This window comes from Corvus cornix, chromosome 2 (genome assembly GCF_000738735.6).
Source record: "Corvus cornix cornix isolate S_Up_H32 chromosome 2, ASM73873v5, whole genome shotgun sequence".
NCBI classification, from domain to species: domain Eukaryota; kingdom Metazoa; phylum Chordata; class Aves; order Passeriformes; family Corvidae; genus Corvus; species Corvus cornix.
This window is the reverse complement of record NC_046333.1, coordinates 82,050,663-82,078,009: the sequence shown is the minus strand read 5'-3', so window position 1 is coordinate 82,078,009 and position 27,347 is coordinate 82,050,663. Positions and strand designations below refer to the sequence as shown.

At 37.3% G+C, this 27,347-nt stretch overlaps 1 protein-coding gene across 8 annotated transcripts in view; it reads left to right on the top strand.

Annotated features, from left to right (window-relative positions):
- The window catches only part of MTRR (5-methyltetrahydrofolate-homocysteine methyltransferase reductase), a 32,670-nt gene extending 15,120 nt beyond the window's left edge, over window positions 1–17,550 (top strand). For 7 of the 8 annotated variants that reach the window (XM_039548485.1, XM_039548487.1, XM_039548488.1 and 4 more), the window contains 10 exons: window positions 602–724; window positions 2,344–2,497; window positions 3,274–3,362; window positions 5,064–5,244; window positions 6,594–6,636; window positions 7,071–7,257; window positions 9,568–9,686; window positions 11,157–11,249; window positions 11,339–11,518; window positions 12,475–17,550. In XM_039548485.1, coding sequence (XP_039404419.1) covers window positions 602–724; window positions 2,344–2,497; window positions 3,274–3,362; window positions 5,064–5,244; window positions 6,594–6,636; window positions 7,071–7,257; window positions 9,568–9,686; window positions 11,157–11,249; window positions 11,339–11,518; window positions 12,475–12,619 — 1,314 coding nt within the window. In that variant the 3' untranslated portion in view covers window positions 12,620–17,550. Of the gene's footprint in view, window positions 1–601; window positions 725–2,343; window positions 2,498–3,273; window positions 3,363–5,063; window positions 5,245–6,593; window positions 6,637–7,070; window positions 7,258–9,567; window positions 9,687–11,156; window positions 11,250–11,338; window positions 11,519–12,474 lie in introns of those variants that run through there. The other variant, XM_039548490.1, reaches the window with a different exon arrangement.
- Window positions 17,551–27,347: the final 9,797 nt, after the last annotated feature.

Genomic DNA, 27,347 nt, shown 5'->3' with positions numbered 1-27,347 from the left:
TTATTCTTCGTGCCCATTTGTCATACTTGGGGCACATTTTTACCTCTGTAGAAATGTTGGGTTATAACATGATGCTGTTTTGTGGAGTGGGGTTTGCTCATTAGCTCTAATTTAAAACTACTCTTACAAGTTGCCTATAATAATAGCCTTATATTGACCCCAAAGCCTCAAGCTGTAAACCTGCAATGATGTAACTTCTGTTCGTACTTCTTATGTCCATTATATACATCTAGTAATCCTTTAATTAGGCAGGAGTTTTCTGGGGTTTAACATAAATGCCATTCTCTAATTGGCTATTTTCAAGGCAGTTCTTGAAAAATGAAACAGCTCGCTGCATTTGATAATAATGTAGGCCCATTAGACTGTTCAAGCCTACTGCCTTTTATAATTGAATGTATGCCAGTAACTGCTTAGATGTGATTTTTTAAAAAGAGGAGCAAAACACTCTATGTATAGAGAAGATTAATGTTTTTCCTTATTGAGTAGTTTTCCGAGATTGTTTCCAAAAAACCTGTACCAACACCAATTCCTGTATGTCACAGTAGGATGTCATAAAGCTGATTTGCATTTTTAGCGTAAGTTTTTTTGTTGTCTTTTTCAGAATCCACATCTGCCTTCACTTATCTCAGAGGGAGCAACCTTTGAAGTGCCAGTTACAAAAGCAGTTCAACTCACTAGAGAAGATGCAATAAAAACTGCATTGCTCTTAGAGCTTGATATTGCAGTAAGTTGGTGACGGCTTTTTCTTTAGTGAGTTAAAATAAAGGGTGAAAAGCATGTGTGTTATGTATAATAACTGAGGAGGAAAATTATTTGACTGTTTAAAAAGAAAAAATATTTCTCCATACAATAGGATGTCAGCTTACGTTTATCCATTTGTAAATGTAAAGTTTGATTTATTCACTGAAAAATAGGACTCCATGGAAGTCAAAACAGGAGCAAAGTGTAAAGTTAATTTCTTTGTTGTTCTGTGGATATCATGTTGAGTGAAATACCTTTATGAAGGGAATTTGCAGTGGAGAAGGGCAGTCAGGCAATATTGAAAATGAATAATCTTTCAGTTTATAAGTATACAACTTGAAGAATATGCAGAAACTGTATAGCGAATTGTGACTGTTCATAATGGTGAGTAATCTACACAAGTAGTAGGTTGAGTGATAGGAATTTTTAGTTCTTGAACACTGTTTCTGCCTCTGACACTCATTTGCTGTGACTTGTTAACATGCTGTTCAAACTGCCAACCTCAGTTACCCTCAGTTAAAAAACTGGTTTAGTTTATTCAGTGAAGATCATATTTTGTATACTGGTTTGAAGATGAAAAGCAGGCAGAGAGTGCTCGATACTACTTTGTAAGAAATCTTTAAAAGGAAAGTATGTTGCTTTTGAGTGGTTTCCCAAATTTATAGAATATTACTTTTGAGATAGTGTGATTTTTGGCAGTGCCTTCTGTTGGCCTCTCTTAGCCTAATCTGTCTCAATATATGTGAGGCATCTTTAAATCTCAGTTATAAGTAGATTCTATTAAGTTTTGAGCAACTGATTCTCTGAGCGAGATGTTTTTTTGCATGTATTTGTATGTATAGATACATTCTGTCATCAGCACCCACTGAAAATGTAAGCATTTCCTTGCCTTTTTCACCTAACATTCAGTCTGTGTGTGCAGGTCACTTGCCTGATACATAAGGGAAACATAATAATGCAAGTATAATTCTGCATGTTCCTTTAACAGGCAGAAGCTTGAGTTGCACACAAGAGTTTCAGCAGTTGCACACAAGAATCTCAGGCAGCTAAGTAGAATCTAGGTCTTAAGATACGAATTTTCACTGTGCTCTTGTCTGGCTATTTTTCTGTTTTTCCTTCAGAAAATAAAAGCAATTACAGTCGTTTCTGTCACAATTCATCAAATAGTTTAACAAGCAAATTTTCTTTTAGTGATGATATATCTCTGTAAAAAGTTACATTAATTATGAGGACTTCATTTCTCTGCTCTTCTCAAACCAGAAAATGTAGTACATCAGTAATTAATGATCTGGGCTGATTATATAACACAACCTCTTAATACGTATTTATTTTCCTTTTGTTTGGGCTGCTCAGCAGTTCTCATTAAAGAGTGTCCAAATATTTAAACCAGATAAGGAAAGACTTTTTCTAATTAGTAAGGTTAAGCCTGGAAAGGAAACATGACTGTTTCATGTCTGATGTGCTCAAAACAGCAAAGTGTTAGTTCAGAGTAAAAGAATATTTGACTTAATGTGAGCACAGTAGTAGGACGATTGTGTTCAGGAATGGGAATGCCTTGGTTTGTGATAAAATTTAATAGAAATATTTCATGTTTTAAAACAGGATACAGCCTTTGAGTACCAACCTGGAGATGCCTTCTGTGTAATATGTCCAAACAATGGCAGTGAAGTGGAAGAGCTTCTTCACATTTTGGGACTTTCTGAAAAAGGAGACAACTTGGTTTGTGTAAAAGTTAAGCAGGGCACTAAAAAGAAAGGTATGGTGTGATGCACCGGTCATGGCCCAGTGCTCCCTTCTGTGTTCGTAGGAGTTGGTGTGCGTGGTTTTGAACATTTTTCTCTTTCGTATGGAAACACAGCTGTGTTTTTGTGGAGGCATGTTGGAAGTCACAGTGATGTGTTAAAAAAGTGAATGCATAAGAATGCTGCTGATTTTACTATAGCTGAAAAGATGAGCTCTTGACTGGGAACTGCAGCCTGGCTTTGGCATTCATCCATCTTGTTCTTACTCTGTGCTCCTTCATGTTTATGGAGATAAGGCTTTAATCACATAACATTACAATCCCCCACTTGAAAGTAAAATCTCCTTGCACAACACTGCATGTCAATCTGTTTTACATCCTAAGAGGGCTGCACTCCTCAAGGACAAGCCTTAGTGCTGTTGCAAGGTGCCTTTTAATAGGGTTGTAAGTCTATGGATGTGTTCTGCTAAGTCTTATGATGCCATGCTTCAGGAAGAGTAGCTGCAGGTTCAAAGTGTGCCTGTGTACTGCGAGCTGGACCTGTGTGAATTACTTCATTCTTGCACTGCATTTGGTGTCTTAGTGGTGCTGCTGAGCTGTGCCTTTATTTCCACAGGATGGTGTAGAGCTCTTTGTTATTCTGGTTTATAGGTAAATCAGTTTTCACTGTGAGATTCCCTGCATCTTTGAGGGCTGCACAAGTTGTCCATTAAGTGTGAGATGTGTGATGCCACTTTCATGTGTTAATAGATGCACATTTTACTTTGTTTTTTTTTCTCCCACTGAACTAGGAGCATCTCGTCCACAACACATCCCTGAAAGAAGCACTCTCAAATTCATTCTAAACTGGTGTCTGGAAATAAGAGCAATTCCCAAAAAGGTGTTTATGTGTTTTTTGTTCTAAAGAGAAATTAGTAATTCTATGCTATGGGCTCTTACAGATCTGTCATTGCTTTATGTGTAGTTATGGTATCTCTTAGTGAATAAGGATTGTCAGTTTGTATACTGCTGTTTGTACTTTACTCTGAGAAATGTCAGTTCTGGTAGTTTATCTGGCAGACACTCCTGTTCTGCAGTATCTTGGATCCTGACTAGTCTGGAAGTAAGTCGAAAAGTATTAGGTAACTTGGTGCCAGATAACTGGGAAGGCTGACTGAACCCAGCCCCATAATTATTTTAAAGAAAACAGTCTTTCTAATCAGAGGGAGCCACATCTGTCAAGTTCTGTCGCTAAAAAGACACGTTGCTGTATGCAAATATACCAAAGTGTCCTTTACATTAGCTCAGTTGGTCAGAGCATGGTGCTAGTAACCCTGTGTGGGTCATTCACTTAAGAGCTGGAGTTGATCATCCTTGTGGGCCCCTTCCAACTCAGAATATTCTGTGAAATCTCTGAAATTTTAAAGCTTTTCTTTAGCATTTCAGTAACCTAGCAGAATTCAAAGAAAGATTTTTGCTTGCATAGTATTTGTTCTCACAACATGTATATATTATTTTCCTTTTGTTTTGTGCATGTAAAAAATTCAAAGCTTGTAACTGAAAATGCATCTGTATTTCTGGTATTGTCAAAATGTATTTTAAAGATAACTTTGTATGAAGGATGAAGCTAAACGATTGTGTGGTTGGGTCTCTGAGGGGAATCAGTCTTTGGGAGGACCTTTTTACTTAATTTAGTGGATTTTGCAGCAGAAGAGAATCTTCTTGTTGTTTCAACCTTTTCAAAACCACATTTAATGATTTTGAAAATTTGTCTCAGCAATAAGAGTAGGCAGAGGGTACTGGCTGGGGAATATCACTGAAGCCAGTTTTTATAACCTGTCTGCTGTATTAACTGTTCAGCCTAAAATGTGCTTTATGTAACTCCATACTCAAAACTATTATCTGGAAGCTCTATGGTTGAGTACACTCACATTATTTTCCAGGTATTCCTTTGTGTATAATGTATCATCTGATTGCACTTGGTGTTTTCTATCACTTTTCTTCTATGCACTGTGTCTATTTCCACCTTCTTTTTTTGAAAAAAACCTGTAACTATTTACAGCTGTTTTTCACCTTATCTTACAATGCTCAATTTCATTTTCCTTTAAGAGAAGTTTACAGTACCATTATGTACCATAAAGCATAGAATAAAACACCACAACAACATTTACATGACTCATTAAATACCATACCTTATTTGTAGTCATACCTCTTCAAGGATTTTTGTTATTAATTTCCTGGCTTCTGTAACTTAGTAAATGGTGTTTTGTCTTGAGTGAAGTTGTGTTATGGAGCTGCCTAACTAAAGTGTAAGTAGGGGCAATAAGAACACCTTTCAAAAACCTGGAATTTTGGGGGGAATGGCTTGTGCCTGTTTTTTTATCTCTTCCTCGCTCAGGCTAAGTAGGATTTTCTGACCTGCTAGCTTGTTGCAGCCATTAGAAGAGCAATCAAAAAAAAAAAAAAAAAAATGGAGAAATAAGTGTATTATCCATTAACCTAATTCCTGTCCCCAGGCAACCCAAGTTTTTCCCAGTTCTGTGACCATTTCCCTAAATGGACAAGTTTTTTCATCCTTCCCTCTTTTCTTTCTTCCCTACAGGCATTTTTGCGAGCTCTTGTAGAGTGTACCAGTGATGCGTCAGAGAAACGGAGGCTTCAAGAGCTTTGCAGCAGACAAGGAGCCTCTGATTACACTCGCTTTATTAGAGATTCTAATGTTTGCCTCCTGGATTTACTTCGTGCTTTTCCAAGCTGCAAGCCTTCACTTAGCCTGTTAATTGGTAAAAGACTGATTTAGATTTAATTAGATTTGGTTTCTGAAAATGCGTCAGAGTAAATGTTCAGTTTCCCAAGAAAGGGGAATAACTGTTCAGTTAACTACTTTAGGAATGTTATAGTTTCTATAGTGATCAAGCTGAAACTGTTGTTGGGGAACAAAGCTCTCTTCTACAGTTTGTAGTCTTTGGCCTTCTTTCTGCAAACATTTCGGTTCACACCAGTGCTTTAATTGACTCTGGATTACTCCTGTACATGAAAAGGAGGCATAAGGTGCTTGCAGGAGTAGGGTCTTTACGAATTATTTCATCAATTGCTTACAGTTAAAAAAGACTTATTTTTACAACTCCTAATTTCTCTGCCTACGTGGTCTTTACTTGCACTTTTACCTGTTAAAACAACATGGTTTTCCCAGTATATTTGTGTTTATGTAATGTCTAACACACTCACTGGGTTCCTGATATAAAATACTGAAAGGATGAGATTACAACTCTAACCATGTCAAATACATCTGAAATTACTGGCAGTTATTTTTCAAATTAAAATCCAGAGTTTCTTAATATGTTTCATAATATGAGTAAAAGAAATTGCTTGCTGTGTTTTGCAGTCATTTTGTCCACACTTACCCAAAATTTCTGAGTGGGTTTAGTGTCTTGTGCAAGTGATTTCACTGCACTAGCTTTTCTTAACTCCACCTAGCAACTGTCTTCTGTAGCAGAGCACCTTTAAAATATGTCAGGGTGTGCATGTACTGACAAAAGGGTAGTTCTGTTTATGTATGTACATAATGTTGGTATAAATGTGTGTGTGAGTGATATATATATATAGATATATAATGGGCGTCTTGTTGAAAAAATTCCCAGTTGTTTTTTTAGCTGAGATTTCAAAACTTTGCATAGGTAATTAGTGATTTGAAACTGAGCTGGCACATCTGCTCCCAGGACATTATATGTAGGAAACTTTCAATCAAGCAATGTATATTGTGAGAGCTTTTGAGCTCATGGAGGAAAGGTGGGGAAAATTAAATTTCAAGCTTCACCTCATCTTGCTAGCTACTGGCATCTCTTCTGTACACCTTACAGTCATTTTTATTTGACCAAGAACTCCATAAATTAACTGTTATGGTCCCGTCATATAGGATCTCTAATTGATGTTCCACAAGGTCTAAAACCCATTCAAAATAGAGTTCAAGTCTTAATTGCTTGTTTCTCAATCACAAACACTCAATGTCACTAGAATAAGATTGCAGTTAAATTAAAATACCTTGTAATCTGTTGTAGTGTAAACACTCATTATATGACATTTTCATTGGGGTGAATCAAATAAATTATTCATTTTTTTTTCTGTTCTTCAGAACATCTTCCTAAATTACAAGCCAGATCCTATTCAGTGTCAAGGTAATGAAATACTCAAATTGTATCTTCTTAGTTATTTAGGTATGGGGTTTTTCTCATGCATGTTTCTGTGCATTATAATCTGAAGAAGAAAGAGAGAAGTGAAGGATAAAACGTAGTTGTGACCCTATTGCAAGAAACATTGTTGGGCTATTCCAAAGAGCATTGTTTTGAGTGTGTGGCAATGCTTTTGATAAAGCTCTTAAGAACAAGCTCGCACACACCTGAATCTGGTAGGAATTTGGATTCCCTTCTGTAGACACTGGCCTCTGAGTCCAACCTTAAGACAATTTCAAACTATAAATATTATGCAGTTAGCTGACCACTGAGAATCTTGGTTCCATTGAAATGGTTTGGGCTGCAAATGGACTCGCTGCAAAATTGTACAGCTGTCTCTCAGGTTTTGGATTGGTTTTTTAATATTTTTGTCTTTGTAGTTCAAACTTGTATCAGCCAGGAAGGCTGTGCTTTGTATTTAATGTTGTGGAGTTCCCTGCCAGTCCCTCTAGACCAGTCTCACGGAAAGGAGTATGTACAGGGTGGCTTGCTGAGTTAGTTGCACCTCTGCTGCACCCCAGTAAAAGCACTCTGGATACAAAAGGAGAAAGCTCTTCAACTGAAAAGGTATGAATATTGGATATAAAGTCATTAACTGTTGCATTTATGCATGTTTGAAACAACTGCGGGTTTCTTTGTTCACTGCTGTGATGTTGTGCAGATGTTTTGTCAGTATACACCTTAATTTTGCAGTTCTGCCCTACTTCTGTATAACATGTCCAGAACTTCATTGCTAAGCACTAAACTTAAATTTTACTTACCTATGTGTACCTGAACTGTGAAATTTTTCCACTGCTGAAAGGCCAGAGTTGTTTTCCACCCCTCTGCAGTCCTAAGTGTATCTTGGAGGATGTTTTCATGGACTAAACTGCCACTGTACAATTAAATGGTTGTGACTGTTTTCATCACAGGAGAGAAGCACATAGTCATTTCCAGAAAAGGGTGGCAGATAATAGGGAAGATACTGTAAAACTCATGCTTCTTGTCAGGTCTTCCAGAGTTTGCAAAGGCCAAGTTACTGAATATGACACGGGTGTCAGTCACCTGTGGTTTTTTTCTGATGTGTATTAATGATTGTTTGGCACAGTGGGTATTACTGGGAGAAGGTACTTTTTTTTCCCTTCTTTTCCTTTTGTGGCAGAGATTCTGAGTCATTAATCGATCTCCAATTTGCTAGGTGTAAGCTAATTACTAACAAATTGGGATTCTACTATATAATTGATGTATGTGATACACATATCTTCTTTCAAAAAGAACTACTGGCAGCCTAATGTATATTTGATTATGAAAAATGGAACAAGCATAGAATTCGGTTGAAAGAAAACTGTGCCAATAATTCAAGATGTCAGTCAGACAAAATGGAAAAAAACACCATACAAGTTATCTTCATTTTTTAAAACTAATGCAAAGATTCATATGTGCATGATATATCTTACTCCAATGTTCATGTCTGCTCTTTATTTAAAATATAATTGATTTGAAGTTAATTAAAGATCAAACAACAAAAAGAGGTGGCTAAAAAGAGAAAAAAAAATTATTACGAAATGAGTCTGTATAAAGTTTAGAACTATTTCCATCTGCTGCACAAGCTAGAATTCAGCATAGAAAAATGTGCAGCAATGCACATAGATTGCAGAAATATATGGAATAACAATACAAAATAGATGACTGTGATCTTATGCAGAAATACATTAGATTAATTGCATATACTTTACAGCATAAATGTGTTTACCATTTGCAGTCTGTTTTGAAAGAATGACCAGTTTGGAATCATTAATAGGGTAGCGAGCCTCCTAACTCAAGTGTGGTTTCAAGGATATATATAAGTATTGGTCCCCACAAGCAAGAATTATTCTATTTTTTTATCATCATGAAACCAGGAAAATAATGCTCTTTAACATTGTTGTATCTGTAGTGAATTAGAATATAAAAAAATGAGTTGTGCTAAACTATTCAGATTTACACAGCAAAGTTTAAATAACTTGGTCTAGTGCCTTACTCCTTCCTTAAACTTGAAAGTAAATTCAAATCCTTTCATAATTAATGTGCAAAATAAATTGGATGTTTGCTTATGACGTTAATGGATGAAGCTCTGCTATGGCTGCTGTTGAGTCTTGAATAATCTTTTAGAAATGAAAATAGTCATCTCTTGTTTTCCATAGATTATGTTGGCCATGTCTCAGGGGGTAGATATGGAGCTCCTATGAAAATATGTCTTCCTTTCTGACACAGATATGCAAATCAGAATTACTGTTTATCAGTGGGATTCTGTAAAACATTTCCTGAGATCTTTGAGCTCTTACGTGCCTCCCCTCACCCATATGCACTTTTGGAAATCATGTCAAACTTTTATGAAAATTAAGGAAGCAAGCTCTGTACCAGTAGGCTTCAATTCACTATAAACAAATCCTGACCTCCACTGGATTATTTTCAGATGCCCACAATGTAAAAAAAGGTTGAGTTACCTTTAATAGCAATAAACAAGCTCTACTTCCCTTTGAATGCTAACACCAAATTTTCCATGCATTCTGTAACAATATTCCCCAAATTTGTGGTGCAATCAGTTCATGTTCATGAGGTTTCATGTTCAGAAACTCACATCTGCGTGGTTCATCCCAGTTTTCCTTGAGATGGATTAATAGGTTTGTAAAATAGGTTTTGTTCTGTTTTGTTGGGTTTTTTTTATTTTCCCAAAAACTTCTGTGAGGTTCCATTCTAAATGTCTGCATGGAATTAAAGATGAACTCTGAGGCTCAGGATTTGGAAGGGTGTGTGGGTACATATGCTGTGTAAATACCCTGAAGGTTCTAAAAATGTCGTGGTGTTTTCACTGCTTAAGAATACCCTTCAATTATATTTTATCTAATTTAATTTTAGATAACTATTTTTCCTCGTCCAAACAATGCTTTCCACTTACCTGCAGACCCATCTGTCCCATTCATTATGGTTGGTCCAGGAACAGGAATTTCACCATTTATTGGTTTCTTACAACATAGGTATGTACCAAGTTGTTACCTGGAGAGCAGCCTTTTTATGTTGAGGAAAGAAACAGCCTGAGGATTTGAGTTTAAATGCAGTTAATTTTTTTTTTCCTTTTTGTAATGGTGGTATGCTGATTATAAGCAGTCTTAATTTTAAACAAGCATTGCTTGTGTGATTACTTGTTTTTCAAAGGAGTAAAACTTTTCATCTAACTGTATTTACTATTCATACTAGGTATATGAGAAATGGGGTGAATTGCAGAAATAGTAATAAGAAGTTAAATCCTTTATCTGTTTGTGTTGCTGGTGGAAGTCCTGTAAGAGAATGGTAGTTTTTAGGAAGTGCTGACTGGCTTAAGTTTGTTATTCAAAATTCAGTTCCTTGAGAAGTGGCATCTGTATTAAAAGGCATGATGAATGTCAAGTTTTCTCCTGTATTCTCCTGTTTCTGTGTGGTTTACATTTTGATGTTTAAGATGAGAAGCTTGGCACCAGAACCTTCAACTCAGTAGTAGTCTTTGTGTTTGGGAGTTTGTGTGTGAGGGAAGGTGGATCTCTTATTTTCCCTCTCCAACTCCAGCAGTGTAATTTTGCAAGGCAAAGAGATGTTTGTTCAAAAAGTGACAGCACACCACCAAAAATATGTAAAAACTTGATCATTCTGAGGAAATGAAGAACGGGAGGAGTAAAGTATTTGGGTGGGAATGGTTCTAAGTTTTAAAGGTAACCAACATGACTCGTTAGTTCCAGCAAGATAATGGAGTTTATTGGATCCTATAACAATTATTTTTGAAACATTTTATTTGAGAGAAAAGTGAGGTTTTGATGTGCTGTTTCTAACTCCATGCTTTGCTTTAACCAAATCGTCATGTACCATCCTTGCTCCTTAATTTTGATTCCCAAATATACCTTTATCTCTCAGAACTATTTTGCATTTTATTTTAAAGTATAAATGAAAACTCTCTTTCAAAATGTAACTAGAAAATGGCAGCTAAAACTCCTTTAAATAATACTTTCAGCATTATTCCAAGAAAATGAAATAATATTTCTGATGATGTGGAAGTTAATAAATTATTATTCACAGAATCTAGCAGGTATCTACAGCTAAATGGAAAGCCTTCTAAGACTGCTGAGTTTTCCCAGGTGGTTTACAGGGCTTCCAGTGAAGGATAAAAGGTAGTGATCTCCTTATTCAGCAGTCAGGATTATTTTGTGGGATGTTTGGAGTTGCCAGTCTTGACTATTCCAATATGAAACTGTGGCCAAAAACCCATAAATTTGAAGTTCATTGATTTTGAGCTGGTCCAAACGTGAATAGTCAAGAAAATCAAATAAGCAGGGTTTGACTTTGATTTAGCTTAAGTCGTTTCACATTTCTGCCAATCCAGTGGTTTTTTAAAATACTACTTTAAATGAAAATTAGGTTATAGATGTTTTAGATTCTGCACTTGATAAAACAGGCTTGGATTTTTTTTGTCTCTTTAGGCAAAAGCTCAGAGAACAACATCCAGACTGGAAATTTGGAGAGACATGGCTGTTTTTTGGTTGTCGGCATCAGGATCGAGACTATTTGTTCAAGCAAGTTCACTATTTAACATCCATTTTTTTTATTCATGAGGGAATGCTCATCTCTGAGCCATTGCTAACAGGTTTTTATTACCTTTCAGAGATGAGCTCAGATGTTTTCTTGAAAATGGAACGTTAACTTATCTCAAGGTTTGTTTCTCGAGAGACTCTTCAACTGCGGAAGTAGCCCCACCTAAATACGTGCAAGATGTCCTTAGGCTTTGTGCTAAGGAAGTTGCCAGAGTCCTGCTGAAAGACAGAGGTTACTTCTATGTATGTGGGTGAGTAGGAAATGGACTGTTGTGAAAGAGAGTAGCAGAAGTTTGAGGCTTTAGAAAGGCTTAGAGCTGTCTGAAAGAAAGGACCAATATCATACTGAAAGAGCCTTCCTGGAAAACCTGAGTGTCATCCCTATGTCCGCTCTTTTCCAGTATAATCTTGAAATACAGCTTGTAACCACACAGTTCCGCTGATTGTTTTAGTTGCTTGTTACTTATTTTCCCTTTTTTTGTTCAGTATTCAGTTAAGTTATAGGAGGTTTCAAGCTAATAGATTTCTCTTTAGAAAATGACATATATGAATAGATGTGATGAGAAACTGCTCAGCTGAGAGACAGTAGCAGTCTTCTGCTGTATTCCAGGTTTGGGTGCTCCAGAATGCTAAAGCTCTGTCATAGTAATAAATTTTACAGTGGGAAGTTCTGTTTGTGGATGCTAAACTTACATGGAGGTTCAAGATACTTAAAAAGTTTGTTGATAAATGTACAAACTGTTTAAATATAGGGCCTGATGTAAATGTGTTCTCCTGCAGGTATAAATGTTAGCTATTGGTATTAAAAATAACATTATTAATAAGTGAGTGGTTTGGTAGAGGTTTTTTGTTGTTTGGGTTTTTTTTAATATTGGAACCATGTAGTGATATAATAATAACTCATTCAGCAGGTCCAGTTCTTCCTTAAAGAAACCAATTATTCTCCAATAGCTCAACTAGGGTTGCAAGGTTTTTTACTTACAAATTACAGCATGCCAAGAACTATGTAGTGTTTAATTGAGGGAAACCCTAGTTAATGTCAATGCTCAGCTACATGAAAACTCTGAGAATCATGCTGTACAATGTAAAAGCTATATTTTTGTTCGGGATTTTTTTAATGATCCTTTCCTATATTGTCCTCTGAAGCTATTGATAAATGGAAAAATACATTATTATGCATTTTCCTCCTCTGTTTTTTATTTTTCAGAGATAAGAAGCATATGGCTGATGATGTAAGCGATGCCGTAGTAGACATTTTAAGCATGGAAATGGAAGCTGACAAATTGGAAGCAATGAAAATTCTGGCTATGCTTCGAGAAGCAAAACGATATTTGCAGGATGTTTGGAGCTAAATATTTAGCTTTTCCTGTGCCTTTGTAATACAAAAGACTTCCTTTCACACATATATTTTTGACTAAAAGTTATTGTCAAAATTTCTGTCAGTAGTCACACACAAAGGTTAACTTTCTCTATTGACCTTTCAAACAGGAGCATGAAACCTTTTAAATGACAACAAACCAGGCTGGCCTTTGAAGTATATGGTTTTTTAGAGATGTTACATAATGGGCTGTCTCAGTGCCTTGATTTTCTCATCTTAAGTTTGGGTTGCTGTATAAACTAAAAACTTCTGCACTTGTACAAGCATAATTGTATGTTGACATTACATCATGTATCTTTTCCTATAATGTAGACATAAAGAAGCTACAGAGTAAATATGTTACACACTGATCTGTGTATCATGAAATACATTACTGACTTGCCAAGATTTATTTGACCACTTTCTAGATACTTCCTGAGACCGCTTATATTTTTTCATCTTGCACAATGACAGTGACTGCCAAAAGGAATGAATGTCCAGGATGTTGCACAGAAAGGTTACTGAAGAATTTCAACTCAGAAGTTCTCTTTAAATAATTAGCTTTTTCATCACATCATTACATCATGTCTCAAAATTTGCAACACGCCATTCTACTACTTATTAGATCTTCCTGCATAATGCTTTCGAAATTGTTTTCTATTCCCGTCTCTGAAAGGTTTGTGGTTTAATTTATGAGCAAACTCACCAGCTGCACTGAATTTGGTTGATGGAATAATACTGCTTGGTAAATACTTTCTCAGATTACTAAATAAATAATTTTAAAATTGAAGATACAGTAAAATAATGGTGGTTTGAAATTAGTTGCATTTACATGTGGCCACCCACTGCAAAAATCAAGTGGCCGAAAGCAAATCACTGAAGTGTCTGGTCTTCCTTGTAACAAGGGACATTTGGAGTACAAACAGGTGGAGAAGTAAAAGTAATTAATTTATGCTTCTCTTCAGAGCCCTGCTCTCTTCTCTCTGCTTTTTTCTAACTTCTAAACATCCATGTTGTCTCCTCAGTCCCAAGTCATGCTTCGACCTTTAAAGATAAACGCAAAGTATGAGAAAATATTTTAGACAGATCATCGTTTATTTCCGGGGGGGAATTGTTGTTTTGCTTTGACTTACACATAATCAGAACCACATCACTTACTGCAAGTTTTGTGGTTTTCTGGCGATTATTAGTTAATTGGTAGGTAAATTTTTTTTAAAATGGAAAAGTTTGGATGGTCAGTCAGAATAAAATCATTGTGTTTAAAAAAGAAACATTCCAGTGAAGTGTCTGGAATTAAGGTTATGATACAACCTGTGCAATGATTGTTTAAATAACCTTGGAAGTCGTCAACTAAAATTTTGTGCAGAAGTTCTTCATCAGAGTGCTTATATCAATCTCCGTCAAGTAATCTCTACAGAAAAAACTCCATAGGGAGAGGTGGCTTGCAGTAATTGCAAACTGCACTTTTAACCTCTGGCTCATAAAGAGGAAAAGAAGTGCTGCTTTTTCAAAAGCACTCCAATTTTAAACTTTCATGGAAATGACAAAGACAATGCAAATGTCAGCGTTTTGCATTAGTGAATCAGCTTTACATATTTTTGAAAATTATTAATAAAAGAAAAAGCTACCAGCATTGGAATAGTAAAGATAAATCTTTACCTTCTGTTGGATCGGTTTGTTTGGAAGAAGCACTTGTTACATGATGTGCATTCTCAGATAGAACTTAGGGTCTTCTGTTCCACTCAGAAGCTCTTGGAGATTACAGGAAAAGCAATAATTTTCTGACTGCGAGTTGCAGCTTTCCCCATATCTCTTACAGGTGCTCGTTTTCCTGTCACTTAAATCCCACACTACGGGAGTTGCAGTGACCATTTTGGTAATGTTGCAGGTCATTGCATGGCACCCTTTGGGATATTTACAGCTGAGTGTCCTTTTCTGATTATGTGTGTTGCATTTGACAGGGTTTGATATACAGCTGGTATCCATGCATTTCACCTCTCCTTTATCAATCCTCTACAAAATTAAAACATTTGGATTATTTAGTGGTAAATCCTTAGTTAAGCATGTGAGCTTTATTATGATCTCTTAGAACCACAAAAAATGGTTGCAGGTTATTCTTAAATTTATAACTGCATGGTGCAAAGTCCAAAGCTCAAACAAACTAAAATAACCCCAACAAACACCACTGTGTTACCCGAGGAGGAAGTATTTCTTTCAGTGACATTGAACGAGGAGGACTTTTAAGATACAGGAATCATGGAGATGGAAAAGGCTTGCAGTAAAAGCTTTGTTTTTCTTAATTGAATTGTGTTTCTCTGTAATTAGATAATGCTGATTTATGACTCCTCAGTGTTTCTTTTAGAAAAGCATATAGAGTGAATTTTTCAAAATATCCTAAACCTACGTGGGGATTTTTTTTTTTTTAATGTCTTTCAATTTTCTTCTATTAAGAGAAATACCATGTATGTGCTTTTCCTCAAAATTACAAAATTCATTACAGAATACCTTTGTTATTTAAAAGAAGTAGTGAAGATGGTGTGCTGTTATATTTAAGAGGTTTGTGGTTGTCATGTTGCTAACAAGAACTGGTGGTCGTGTTAAAGCTGCTGTTCCAGAGCATTCCTTATGGCCTATTTTCTCATTAGATTTTTAATGCTATTCTGGATTTGTGAAATAGGGTCAATACTGAAATTTCTCTTTTAAACTGCAGTTACAAAAAGAGGGTTAACTTCTCAAACTGTTAAATTCATGCTATTTTTTTCAATTTGCTGCTTCAGAATTAAAGCTGACTTTCCTGCACCTGGAAGCAGAAGTAGTATTGGCGTGTTTCTTGCACCTGTTTTTCCTTTCCTTTTCCTTCCCCCTTCTCTCCCAACTTTTCAGGAAATCTAAAATATTGCCAAAATAGAATGAATAGGCTTTTTTAGCAGTTTCTGAAGATACTGAGCATCTTGAGAAGTTTCTTTTGAAAAATTAAAAAGCCAGATGAAGGAAATGGCAGAATCACAGAACATCGCTCATGTGTCCACTTTAAGGGTTGAACTTACTGAATGGCACCTTAGGTATTGAGTGGCACAGGGATGAGGGGTTGGGGAGTGGTTATTGGGAGTAAAAGTACAAGTTGATTAGGTCTCAAAGCAAAATAAGCTTGTGGAGTAAGGTGGGGGCTGTGTTGCAGACAATAGTTTGTAGGCAATTTGGAAATAAGTAAGTTTTTCCTTTCACCATTTCCAGTTACCAGCAACCATGATTTGTGATGAATCAGACAGTGTTTTACACAAAGTGAAATGTTTTGTTCTAAGGAGGTTTAGATGACTGAGATGAAACTTTTTGAGTAGTTTTGCAAACACTGGTTTATTTAGTAAAATTGGCTTGTCCTCCATAAACACTTGTTCTGCTCAACTTTGTGAGCAGACTAATGTCAAGTGGTGTGCTGTGCTTGTTGAATCTGTTTCAAACAGAAGCCTTGTATTTTTCATCAGTCCTGGGGAATGTGTAGAGTATTGCTGTCTCCTTGTTTCCTTTGGAAGTTAGGCCCCAAACCCACAATTTTTAGCTTAAATGTGTTCCAATTTTACTTTTGGAACTGCAAATGGGGAATAAAAGTATTACTTAAAGAAAAAGTAGCTCTTACCAGTAGTGTCATTAGGAATGATGCTTCTAAGTTTCTTCCTTTCTGTCTTTGGTACTTTTGTTACTCTGTCTGAGAGCCCAAAGTAAAGAAGGAGATGAAAAAAGCCTCCCAGTTCAGATCACTGCCTAATAGGGATTGGCATAATGTGTCTACCAGGGAATGTTCTGTCCTCAAATTTCATCCCTGAAATAATGCACTTTTAAATGTATTTTAAAATAACCCCTCAAGCCTATATATGCCAAAACTTAGTGTTTTGTTGTCATCTAGGTTATCTGAAGATGAGGCCACATATGGGAATGTGTACCTTTTAATATGTGTGAACCCACAACACAGATTTTGTAGTAGAGGCCTTGTGTCTGCAGCCCCCCAGCCCTGATTTTACAAATGACTGCACATGTGTACATATATCTATCTATCTATCTATCTATCTATCTATACAGAAGTTCTGCAGTCATGAGCTATTCCTTACTCCTGTGACATCCTTTTCACTCTCCAGTTACTCTCAATGTAGCTATACAGCTGATAATTAACACATCAGCTGCTGCTTATAGTCAGGAATGTGGTGAAGTCATGTTGTGGGATTTTGTATATTTGTTTGCTTGGTTTTTTGACAAGGTGGTTTTTTGGTTACATCCACTGATAGGTATTAGCTCCAGATATGTCCTGCTTTTTGGGAGACTCATGGACAAAATTATTTCTCTCTTCATTGCCTAACAGAAATCTCCATGTGGCTATTTCTTCTGATGGAAGTGTCTTCCTCACCCCTTCATTCTTCTATAACTATTTTAATATATTTATCTTGTGCTTTCAGATTGTTGGGAGTTTTCTTATAGTGCCCAGCAATTATAGTTGGTTTTCATTAAGACTTTTAAGAGCATTTACTGGGCAGGTTATGTTGTTCAGTTTTTACTCAACCAGTTAGATCATGACAGTGAAAGTGTTACTATTGCAATGCATTCAATGAAAAAATTACCTTATTTCTGCTTGCTAGGTGTTCTTCAGTTTCTTGCTTGTTCTTTGCCCTCATTCATATCGCTGCACAGGGCAGGAGATGCATGGCATGCTGAAGTTAGTGGCAGTGGTACAGGTTTGATGTGGACTCTTCCATTAACTGGTGTTTCATTGTGCTCTTAGTTACTGTATTGTATTTCATACTCTGGAAATGCCATCTCCTTTGAAACCTGCCCTGAATGTAATGCAAATTCTTTTCCAGCAGTGATATTTTATGCGGCCTAATAGCAATTACTGTTACAATACAAAGATGTGTTGTCACATAAACCATATGGAAAATACACACTGTGTGTTTTATCTGAATGTTGGGCTGTATCCTTGCTAATGCTGCTTCCCAGATGATAATACTTCTGTGCTGTTGAGGATAGAAATATTTTGTCAGGCTCCATGCTTGGCTAAAGTAGCGTCCATAGCAGATGGCTGCATCTGAAGACTTTGTGCGTTTTAAAACCTTGGTCAACACCATGCCAGAGATAATTTTAAATGTATCTGACTCACAAATACCCTGTTTGAATGGACAAATTCAGCTGCATGTCTAGGTAGTGATGAATTGTGCTAAATAGACCTATTCAGTCCATTATTCTGTAGCTGAGTTTTTTAAAAGAAGAATAAAAGAGCAGCAGATATGAAATGACCTACCTGTAATTCAACTTTGAGCTTTATGGCTCCCACAAAGTCATATGCTTTCAATTTTTATTTTCTGCTATGTAAAAATTGATGTTCTCATTGCATATTTATGCGTTTAGCAGTTTGGTATGTTGATGGCTTTGCATAACCAATTTATTAGTGTCTCAGTTTCACTGGATCTCCTTTGCATAAAATGGACTTTTTTTTTCTTTTCTGAGTAGCTCTGTCATTCTGCATCTTAACCTGACAGCTTCAGATTTTTCCCTGCTCCTCAGATGGAAAAATTCTGTGACTCCATCTCTGGATCCATTTCATTCACTGCAGTTACGCATCATCTAAGTTGGGAAGACCAAAACTGAATCTAGTAGTCCAGTTCCAGACATGACAGTGATTATACAATAAATAGCAACAATATTCTCAATGTAATTTTATGTTCTTTTCTGGGTTTTGGAGTGTCGTGGAGGAATGAAAATGGGAGAATCACTGCATGCCTGCTAGTGATTATAGGAAGAATATTACATCACTGAAAGTTATGATCCAGAAGCCCTGGTCATGAATCTACATTAGCAGAGTAATATGAACTATTGATTTGAATCTATAAATGGTACTATTTGATAACAATGGTTTAAGGTAAGAGCTATAGACAATTTTAATGAATTCTGAGAGTCTGCTCTCTAGTTGAAGAAAATGTGTAAATGTAAGAAGCTACTCAGTATTATTAGAGTTGCCTTGCATAAAGAAATCAAAAAGCTTTTAAATTGATGGCAAAAACAGTATATCAATTTGTTTAGTCTCAAACCCCTATTCAAATATATTGCATATTGAAAGAATCAGAGTTTTACAGAAATGCAAATTACAGTGTTGAAAAGTTGATTCAGCACCACTACAAATTACATTCACTTTCATTAGCATTTGAATAAATGCTTCACTTGTGGTGGAAAAGGTTTGTCACGTTGACAAAGCACTCCAAGCCAATTGTGCTTATTAAAAAAGAAGAGGTTCTACTGTTGGTTTGAAAACAGCAGTTTTGTAGAGCTCCATCAATCTGGAATACTCATTTCTAATCTGCTTTTAACTCAATTGCTTGGATGATTGATTTGATTTTCCTTTTTTTTTTTTTTATGCATTTTATGGTAACTTGCTAGAAGATCAGCAGGGCTGCTTCCAGTACTTTCTCCTCAATGTTTTCAGTTTTTCACATGTTGTGAGAAAATAGGGTCACTTGCCCTTGATTTACGAACATCAAACCAAATGAAAGCAGAATTACAGGGCTGTGACTGCTCAGCATTTTTGGGTGGAGGCAGATGTTGAAACAGGCACTTCTGTGTACATCTACATCCTGTGTGTCTGTAAAACTCCTGTTTTCCAGATGAATGCCATCTCCCTGATTGTGATTCTTACAGCTTTGAGACTAAGATAATACTGCACTCTCTTTCTTTTGGTGGGAACAGGTTCTTGTAGATAAACCACTCTTCATGTCACCTTTTTGTGGTCTGCAAGGATGAGAAAGGAGCAGTATTTGAGCTACCAAAACTACAGTCAAATAACAGCTTGTGGCACTTGGAAGACTGTTTTAAAGGCAGAATCTCTTTCCCTTTTTCATGTTACAGTTCCTAAGCGTGCTGGGAAGGGGTGGCATTGCTGCCAGTGGAAGTCCCAGAGGCACAGCTTAATGGTAGTAAATTGTTATATTTTCCTTGCCAAAAACAGCTAGAGCAAACACAAATAGGAGGGGGAGAAATGAATACTGTAACATTTTCAAAATAAATTGTTGGATGCTGAAGAATTCCACGCATTAGTTTTTAATAGATCTATTCCTATGAGAAGCAGAACACACTGATATTTTTTTAAGTTGTTGTTGAAAAATTCCCAAACAGAAAGGAAATTCCTAAGTAGAAATGGCTGTATTTATCTACCAATGGCCAAGTTTGTTAAGGCTCTTACAACTTCGCACACGGAGAGTTACTGAATTTTAATGTAAATGCAAACATTTTTCATGCATGTAAAAGTTCCTACCAAAGTCCATTCAGAACTCATAGGCAATGGGAAAAATAATTCTCTCATCAGTTTATTGTTGTTTTGCTCTTTCTTTTTTAATGGGGCGAGTAAAACATCTTTGTTTTCTTTATACACATGCATGTATATATCCAAGTATAAAAAATAAACATACATATATTCAAGTATCAACATATGTATTTTTATACAAGCATTGCCAAGATCTCCATACAGTTTTTGTCTTTGCTTTACAGGTGACATATTTTGAAATGCCTGTTTGGATAACTGTGTCCTTCAGTTTACGTAGCTGTATTATACTATTAAACATATGCAAACCTTTATTCAGAAAAGGTCAAATGAATGCTTTCAAGAAAAAATAGCTCCTGGGTAGTTTCCTCCATTTATTGGTATCAAAAGAATATAGGATTCTAATTTTTCAGAGAAAAAGAAACCTAGAAATGCACAAACAGTAAACAAAAAGGAGGACATAAATCTGTAAACTGCTTTACGTATGTGGTGGAAACATTTATTTCTCTCATTCATCATTTCTTACAGTGCCTGTAGCATGCTAGATGCTTTCAAACACATGAAGAAACACAACTAACCTTGTTCATATTAATCTCACTAACTGTAAAGGCTTTTGTAGAGTTTCATTTAATCAACTGACATTACTGTAAAAATTTAGGAGAATGAGAGAATCTGTGTATTCTGTGAATATGTTATTATCCAGTGTTTCTATTTATGTATTCAACATGTAGGTTGTGAGTCCACTCTACATTATCTCTGAAGGGTCATGACAACCAGGAGCAATTCCTGAGGGCTGGAGGAAGGAAATATCACCTCAAGATGAACCACAAGGAAGGTCTGAATAAGGTCAACTTTGCCTTGTTCCTTGAGAAGGTGATAGAGAAAATCCTCCTGGAAACCATTTCTAAGGGGAAATTGGTGATCTGGATTAGTCGTCATGGACAGTGAGGAAATAGCAGCTGACCGATGTAGTAGCCTTCCAAAATAAGATGACTGACTTGCTAACCAGGGCAGAGCAGTGGATATCATTGGAGCTCAGCTGCAATAAGGCCTTTGACACTGTTCTACTGATGAAATTGGGTCTAAAGAAATAACAGTGAGGTGGCTTGAAAACTGGCTGAACTGCTGTTCTCCAGGGGTTGTGATTAGCTCAGCTGGATGCCTGTCACTAAAGTGCCCCAGGGACAATATTGGATCTAGTCCTGTTTAGCATCTTCTTCAATGCCCTGAACAATGGAGCAAAGTGCAGATTCAGAAAGTCGACAGATGATGGAGAACTGGGAGTGCAGTGGTATTTGATAGACGAGTGTGCTGCCTTTTAGTGGGGGGCTCTGACAGTCTGGAGCACAGAGCCAGCAGGAATCTCTCTTGCAAGTGACCTTTGCACGTGGTTGTCTCCAGGCTGATGCCTGCTAGCACCTCTCTAACAGTCAATGTGGTTTTACCCAGATAGCTTCGGACTAGGGCTTCAGACATTGTAAAGATATTTCCCCAGGAAACCTGCAAATGAAGAGAGTCCTGTAGAGGTTACCCAAAGCTTGCACACCAGGGAGTCTGAGCTGTTTGTTGATGCCTCTGATATGAGCATTATGTGATGTCTGTGGTCTTTTGCTTTTCTGATACTTGGTGCTTTCTGAAATGTTCAATATTACACGTATTTGGAAGGGACAAGTTGGGGGAGGGAATTTAATGGACCACTGCTGCCATCTATCCAGTAGAACCTTTCCCCTGATGTTTGCTTTAAAAATTACCACATTTGTTTCCTAATAAAACTTCTATATTGGAGTTCAACAGTATTTTTCCATTAAAAGATTTTCAGCAGCAGCGTCTTAAGCACTGGTATGTGACTACATGTGATTGTGCTCCTGCTTTGTTTCTGGCCAAAGCCAGATTAATCTCCTAAAAGAAAATATTCAAGGCATGGTATGAACTTCTGCAATTCAGTACATCTGGGCAAGTTTGTCCTCATCAGAGCTAAATTAAAAATAAACTGGTTGACTGTGAGTCAGGCTGCAAAAAAAGGGTGCATGCAGGCTTCAGAAAGACAAAGTATACATGCCAGCTGGCCTAATAAACTGCATTTTGGTTTACGTTTTTACTGCTGGGCTTGTGCAAGGAATGATTACATTGCTATTTTTTGAACCACTTATTGAGGCTCTGTAGCACTGAAGAATAGTCAGCTTTGATCTGAAAAGAGATCCAGGTAATTGTGAGTTTCAGATGACCTCTTATATTCCTAAGGCATCTGAAGAGAGTGGTTGACACTTACTTGTAACATTGATGTGCAGGGTAGACAACATGGTTTTATGTTTTATGGCAATAATTCCAATCGCAGCATCGAGGTTGGAATTCTGTCTTTCTTTTCTGGGACTTCTGTTGCACTAAAGTGCAAAGCAGCCAGGAGTCAGCAATGGAAAAACTTTTTCCTGTGTATTTCAGAAATAATTGCTATAAAATCCCCATTTTTTAATAGAATACTGTATTTGTCTCTTAATTAATTATTTTTTTTGTCTCTGAACTCATGCTGGGGAGTTTCTGCAGACTCTGGTTTGTCCTCTGCAGAGGATATGCCCTTCTTTTTCTCTGACAGAGCATTCAGAATAAAGAGATGGAATATTATTGTTTTCTCTAGCACTGATACTGGTAAACTCCTAGTGAATATGATGGAGATAGCCATGTCATCCTTTGGGTTTGTTTAATTCCAGGTTCAAAAAATGTCCTGTCAAGGGAAACAAAAAATATACACACATGATATACACACCTTCAGCACTGGTTGTAAGATGACAGCAGAACGTGTGTGCATCCTCTTTCTTATCACCACCCATGCAGGGGTTGTGTGTGTGTAAATCATCCCCAGGCAAGCCAGCAAATAAGCAATCAATGATCAATGTAGCGTACACAGATTTTTCTTGCTGTGAATCTGCCCTTGGCATATTCATCAGCCTTTTTTTGAGAAAGGAGGAGAAGGATCATTAAAGCAGGTATAATGAGTATTGCTTTTCAGTATACATGGTTTTCATTCTCGGATTTTTGTCTCCTTGCTGCATGCTGGGGTTGAGAAGATTCCTTGACAGAGTGCCTGTGATTCATTGCCTGCATTGTTCAGAGTAAACAGAGTGGCTTTCCTGAGACAGACAGCCCGGTTTATCTCTGCTGGCAAACTGCAGCAGAGGAACACAATGAAGGCAGTTCTGCCGCAGGTGGACTTACTCTCTGAGGATGCAGAGGATGCTTTCACTGCTGTCAGGTGCTGCAGACTCTGCTGTCTTGCAGTCAGATTTAATTTGTGGTTGAAGTTAGATAAAAATTCCACCAAAGTCAGCAATATGGGAAATGTGCTGAACTAACACAGTCAGTCACCTGCTTTGAAGGATGTGTGCTTTCTGACCAGCTTATGTTCCTGGTGAGATGCTGTTTCAGAGAGTGGCGTGCGCATCTTCCTTCAGTGATTTCTGTGACCTCTCTGTGAGAGTGTGTCCCTGTGTTGCACACTACTGAGGATATCAGCAGCTTCCTGCACTCCTCAGACACTCTTGCTGTGTTACACAAATACAACATCACTGATCCCTCATTGCCTGGGCCATGGGCAGTTGCAGCACCAGAGAAAACATTTTGATGGTGTTTATAATACCTGCCTCCTTTAAGGTGGGGAGTGATGAAAAGGACAAAATGCTTCTGGAAATGGCAGCCTGTGTGATGTTAGAAGAAGTTGTCTGTCATTGTCTTGTAGAAAAAAACCCCCTAAGGATATCACAAATTTGCTAGGGGGAAAAATCTAATTGCTTTAGAGGAAATTGTTGCTATAATTAAAATAAGGGAAAATATGAATATAAGAAGTGAACAGGGATGGAACTTCTGAGAAAATAATACTGTCAATGAGCAGAAATTTGTACTTGGACACTTGCAGTTATGCTCTAAATTAGATCATGTGTGGATGGCACAACCTCTCTGTAACTCAAGTCTTTTGTGAAATCATTGGTGAAAAAATTATAATGTTAAGGGTGAAGCATAAAAGAAATCCTTTTTGTCTTTATTACAGATGACTAAATACATTTTTTGCAGTGTGCCATCCTCATTGTGTCATGATTAATAATTATTGCTATGATCCATTGTTGCCTGTTGTATTCTAGTCTAGCTGATACCTGACATCCCATTTCTGCAAATTTTTACATTCGATCTGCTCTACTTACCTGCCATTAATTATATACTCTTCTACTCTGCTCTCACAGTTTTATTTGCCCTAATTGGGTCAGAAAAAGAGCACAAGAGCTGTAACTAATTTTTCTCTTTTTATTTTTGTGGTTGTATTCTTCTGCTCATGTGGACATGCAACAATAGCACCTATATCATAGAGAGAGAGAGAGCAAATAAAGAGATACCCATTGGGATGACCTTTGTAAGGAGAGTTGAAAGTATCATGACAATGTTCAAAAGTAAATAAAAGATCACTTTAAAATAAAACAGTAGGAGCAAAAGCATAATGAGGCTATCCATTGATTTAAGTTCATAACCATTTTAGAAGAGCTGAAAATGATTGCAAGTCTAGATACTGTTTAACAAATTTAACCTCAAGCACTTCTATTTATCATTTTTGGCTGGTAGAATTAGCTTCATTTCAGAAGCAATGACAGATGGACTTCTTGATTTATGATATATTTTGGCTGAGGCCTGAAATAGCTTCTTAAAACCCTTGTAGCAGAAATCTTTTATATTAACCTATGGGAGGTTTGATCTCCAACAGAAGGTGAGGCAAATTCCTCATGTAGCCACTAAGTAACATCTTATAAAGGAGATTCATCAATCTTGATGCTCTGTTTATTGTTTTTTTTTAAAGAGATATAATCTTTTGTAGTGATACTGCTGTTAGTAAGACAAAAAAAAAAAAGAACCCCAACCAAACCGTCAATGATTTTGAAAATGTTTTAGAGCAGCAACTTATTTTCCAAGACTGGTCATTTTGGTCCAAACTTGGATCTATGCTTCTTAGTATGGCTTAATTGTAGTGTTTAAAAATGGCCATTTAAAACAATGGCAACAATGTCTCAGAAGCTAGGCAGTGAAAGAGTTTGGGAGCTGGAATTCTAGGCCTGTCTGGGAAACCTCCATGAACATTGGTCCTTCTGCTCTCCCAAAGATAAAAAATTATCAGAACTTCAAAAGATTTTTCAAGCGAGCTTAATTATTTACACTTCTAATTTTCCTGGATGCATGTAGGAAATTGACCCTGTCCTTAGCTTTTTAGCATTTGAGTTTATTGCATTTGAATTTATTTGGTTATCTTTCACTCTCTTTCCTTTCCCACCTACTCTTTCTCATTGCTTTTATCTATTAAAATATGTGCTAGGTTTGTTTTTCGGCAAAAACAAACAACAAAGGAGGATTTTAGGGACCTTGCCCACTCATTTAAGAATGCTATACAGGAAGTCAAAGAGCAACAGGAGTTAACACTTGCAAACGACGGTGAGGGCACCAAGAAAACTCTAAATCAGTAGCAAAAGGCTGATCAAAGAAAGCATGGCCCGTGGCTGAGTAGGGCTGGTGCTCTAGCACCATTTGAAACACACTGGGTGGAGATACTCAGTTGCTGTTTTGCCTCAATCTTCAGCAGCAATGTCATTCAGGCCTCTCTCCTTAAAGAGAAGGAACTGCCAGCAGTGGATGTAGGTCAGATGAGATCAGGAATCACTTGAGATCAATTCATTCAGGCCCAGAAGACTGGATCAGGCTGCATCCAGAAGTGCTCAGAGAACTGGCTGATGTATGTTATAGTGAGGACACTCTCCCTCATCTTTGACATGCTGAATAGAGTGGGGAAGATCCCCAGGGGCTGAAGGAGAGCGAGTATTCTCCAGCTTCATTTCAAACTAAAAGGACAGCTAGAAAAGTGGCAGACTGATCGGCCTCTCTTTGTTCTCTGTAAAACTCATGGAGCGAGTCTCCTTGGAACGCATTTATGGGCAGAAGACTGGGAAAGTCAGCATGGATGTAATGAAGGTATAGCACGCAAATCCCTTTTAGAATAACGTAACTGAATTTGTAGATAAGGAGACAGCAGTAGATGTTTTTACCTTAACTTCAGCAAGGCTTTCGGCACTGCCATCCACAGTATTTCTGTATCTAATTGTTATGAGTTGACCGTGGTCAGCTCCCAAGCACCACAAAATCCTTCTTCCCCAGCAGGACCGGAGAAAGAACAGCAAGAGCAAAAGTTAAAAAAATTCATCAATCAAGATCAACAATTTAACGAGTGAAGGAAAGAAGTGGGCAAACCACCCCCGCAGCAATGGTGCGAAGGCAATCGCTCACCACCTCCTCCCAGCACAGCAATGTCTCACAGCCCTCCGAGCCACAGCTGCCTCAGAACACTGAGTGTGTGGAGAGCAGCTCTGCACAGTCTCTCCAGACTATGTTGTCCGTCTGGAGAGGACGACACAGAAGGCTTGGCAAACCCAAGCTAAATATATCAGTGTGCCCTGGAAGCAAAGAGGACCCAACAGTTTCCTGGGTTGTATTATCGGCCAGTAGGTTGAGGGAAGCAACGCTTTACTCAGGACTTTTAAGACCATATCTGGAATATTGTACCCAGTTTTGACCCCTTAATTCGGGACAGACTGCGCTGGGGGGATCTAGTAGGAACTGTCTCATACTTAAGACTCAGCAAAAAAAAAAAGTACAGCAGGATGTAGGTAACTTTAGATCCCTATCAGGGTATTAATACACAGAATTAGCTATGATTTTTCTTTCATTATGAGGCAAATGGTTTGCTTACCACCTAAGCCAAGCATTGTCTCTTCACAGAATATCACCTGTAGGGAATTCCAAACTACCAAGGCAAATCAACTTTGATACACTTTAGAATGCCTCCTGAGTGCCATTAGATAGCTACTGACTGTCTGTATCATGTTTGATATATACTTGCAGGATTGTGCTGAGGCAAAACAACCAGGCATGAGACCAGCTGTGAGTACAAAAAAACATGTACCTGCTGCACAAAAGCACCTGAATGTTCAAACTTAAGCCTATTTATCTACATCTATTGCTTCTTTTGTGAGAGGCAATAAAAAGCGTTGGTTTGGTTTTCTGAATCCAGTCAGTAAGGATGCACAGCAGGTAGGATAAAACCCATCTTATAAACTGGTAATGTAATTTTCTCTTAATGAGGAAGCCAACTTGCCTAACTTTTCAATGTTTTTGTTTTCATCTTTGGGAAACAAGAATACGAGGAGAAAATGTAAGGTATGAAATTAAATAAAGGACTAATACCTTGTGTTTTACTTCTGACCTTCTGTTTATCTTTGCATGAAGAGAAGCAGCTCTGGGGTGCTGCCCTTGCAGCAGACACTGCTTGAGGCAAGGCTGGTCAGCACCTGGGGTCAGGTCTCCAGATCACAAGTAACATAAAGACTGAATATTCATCTTGTTATTGAAG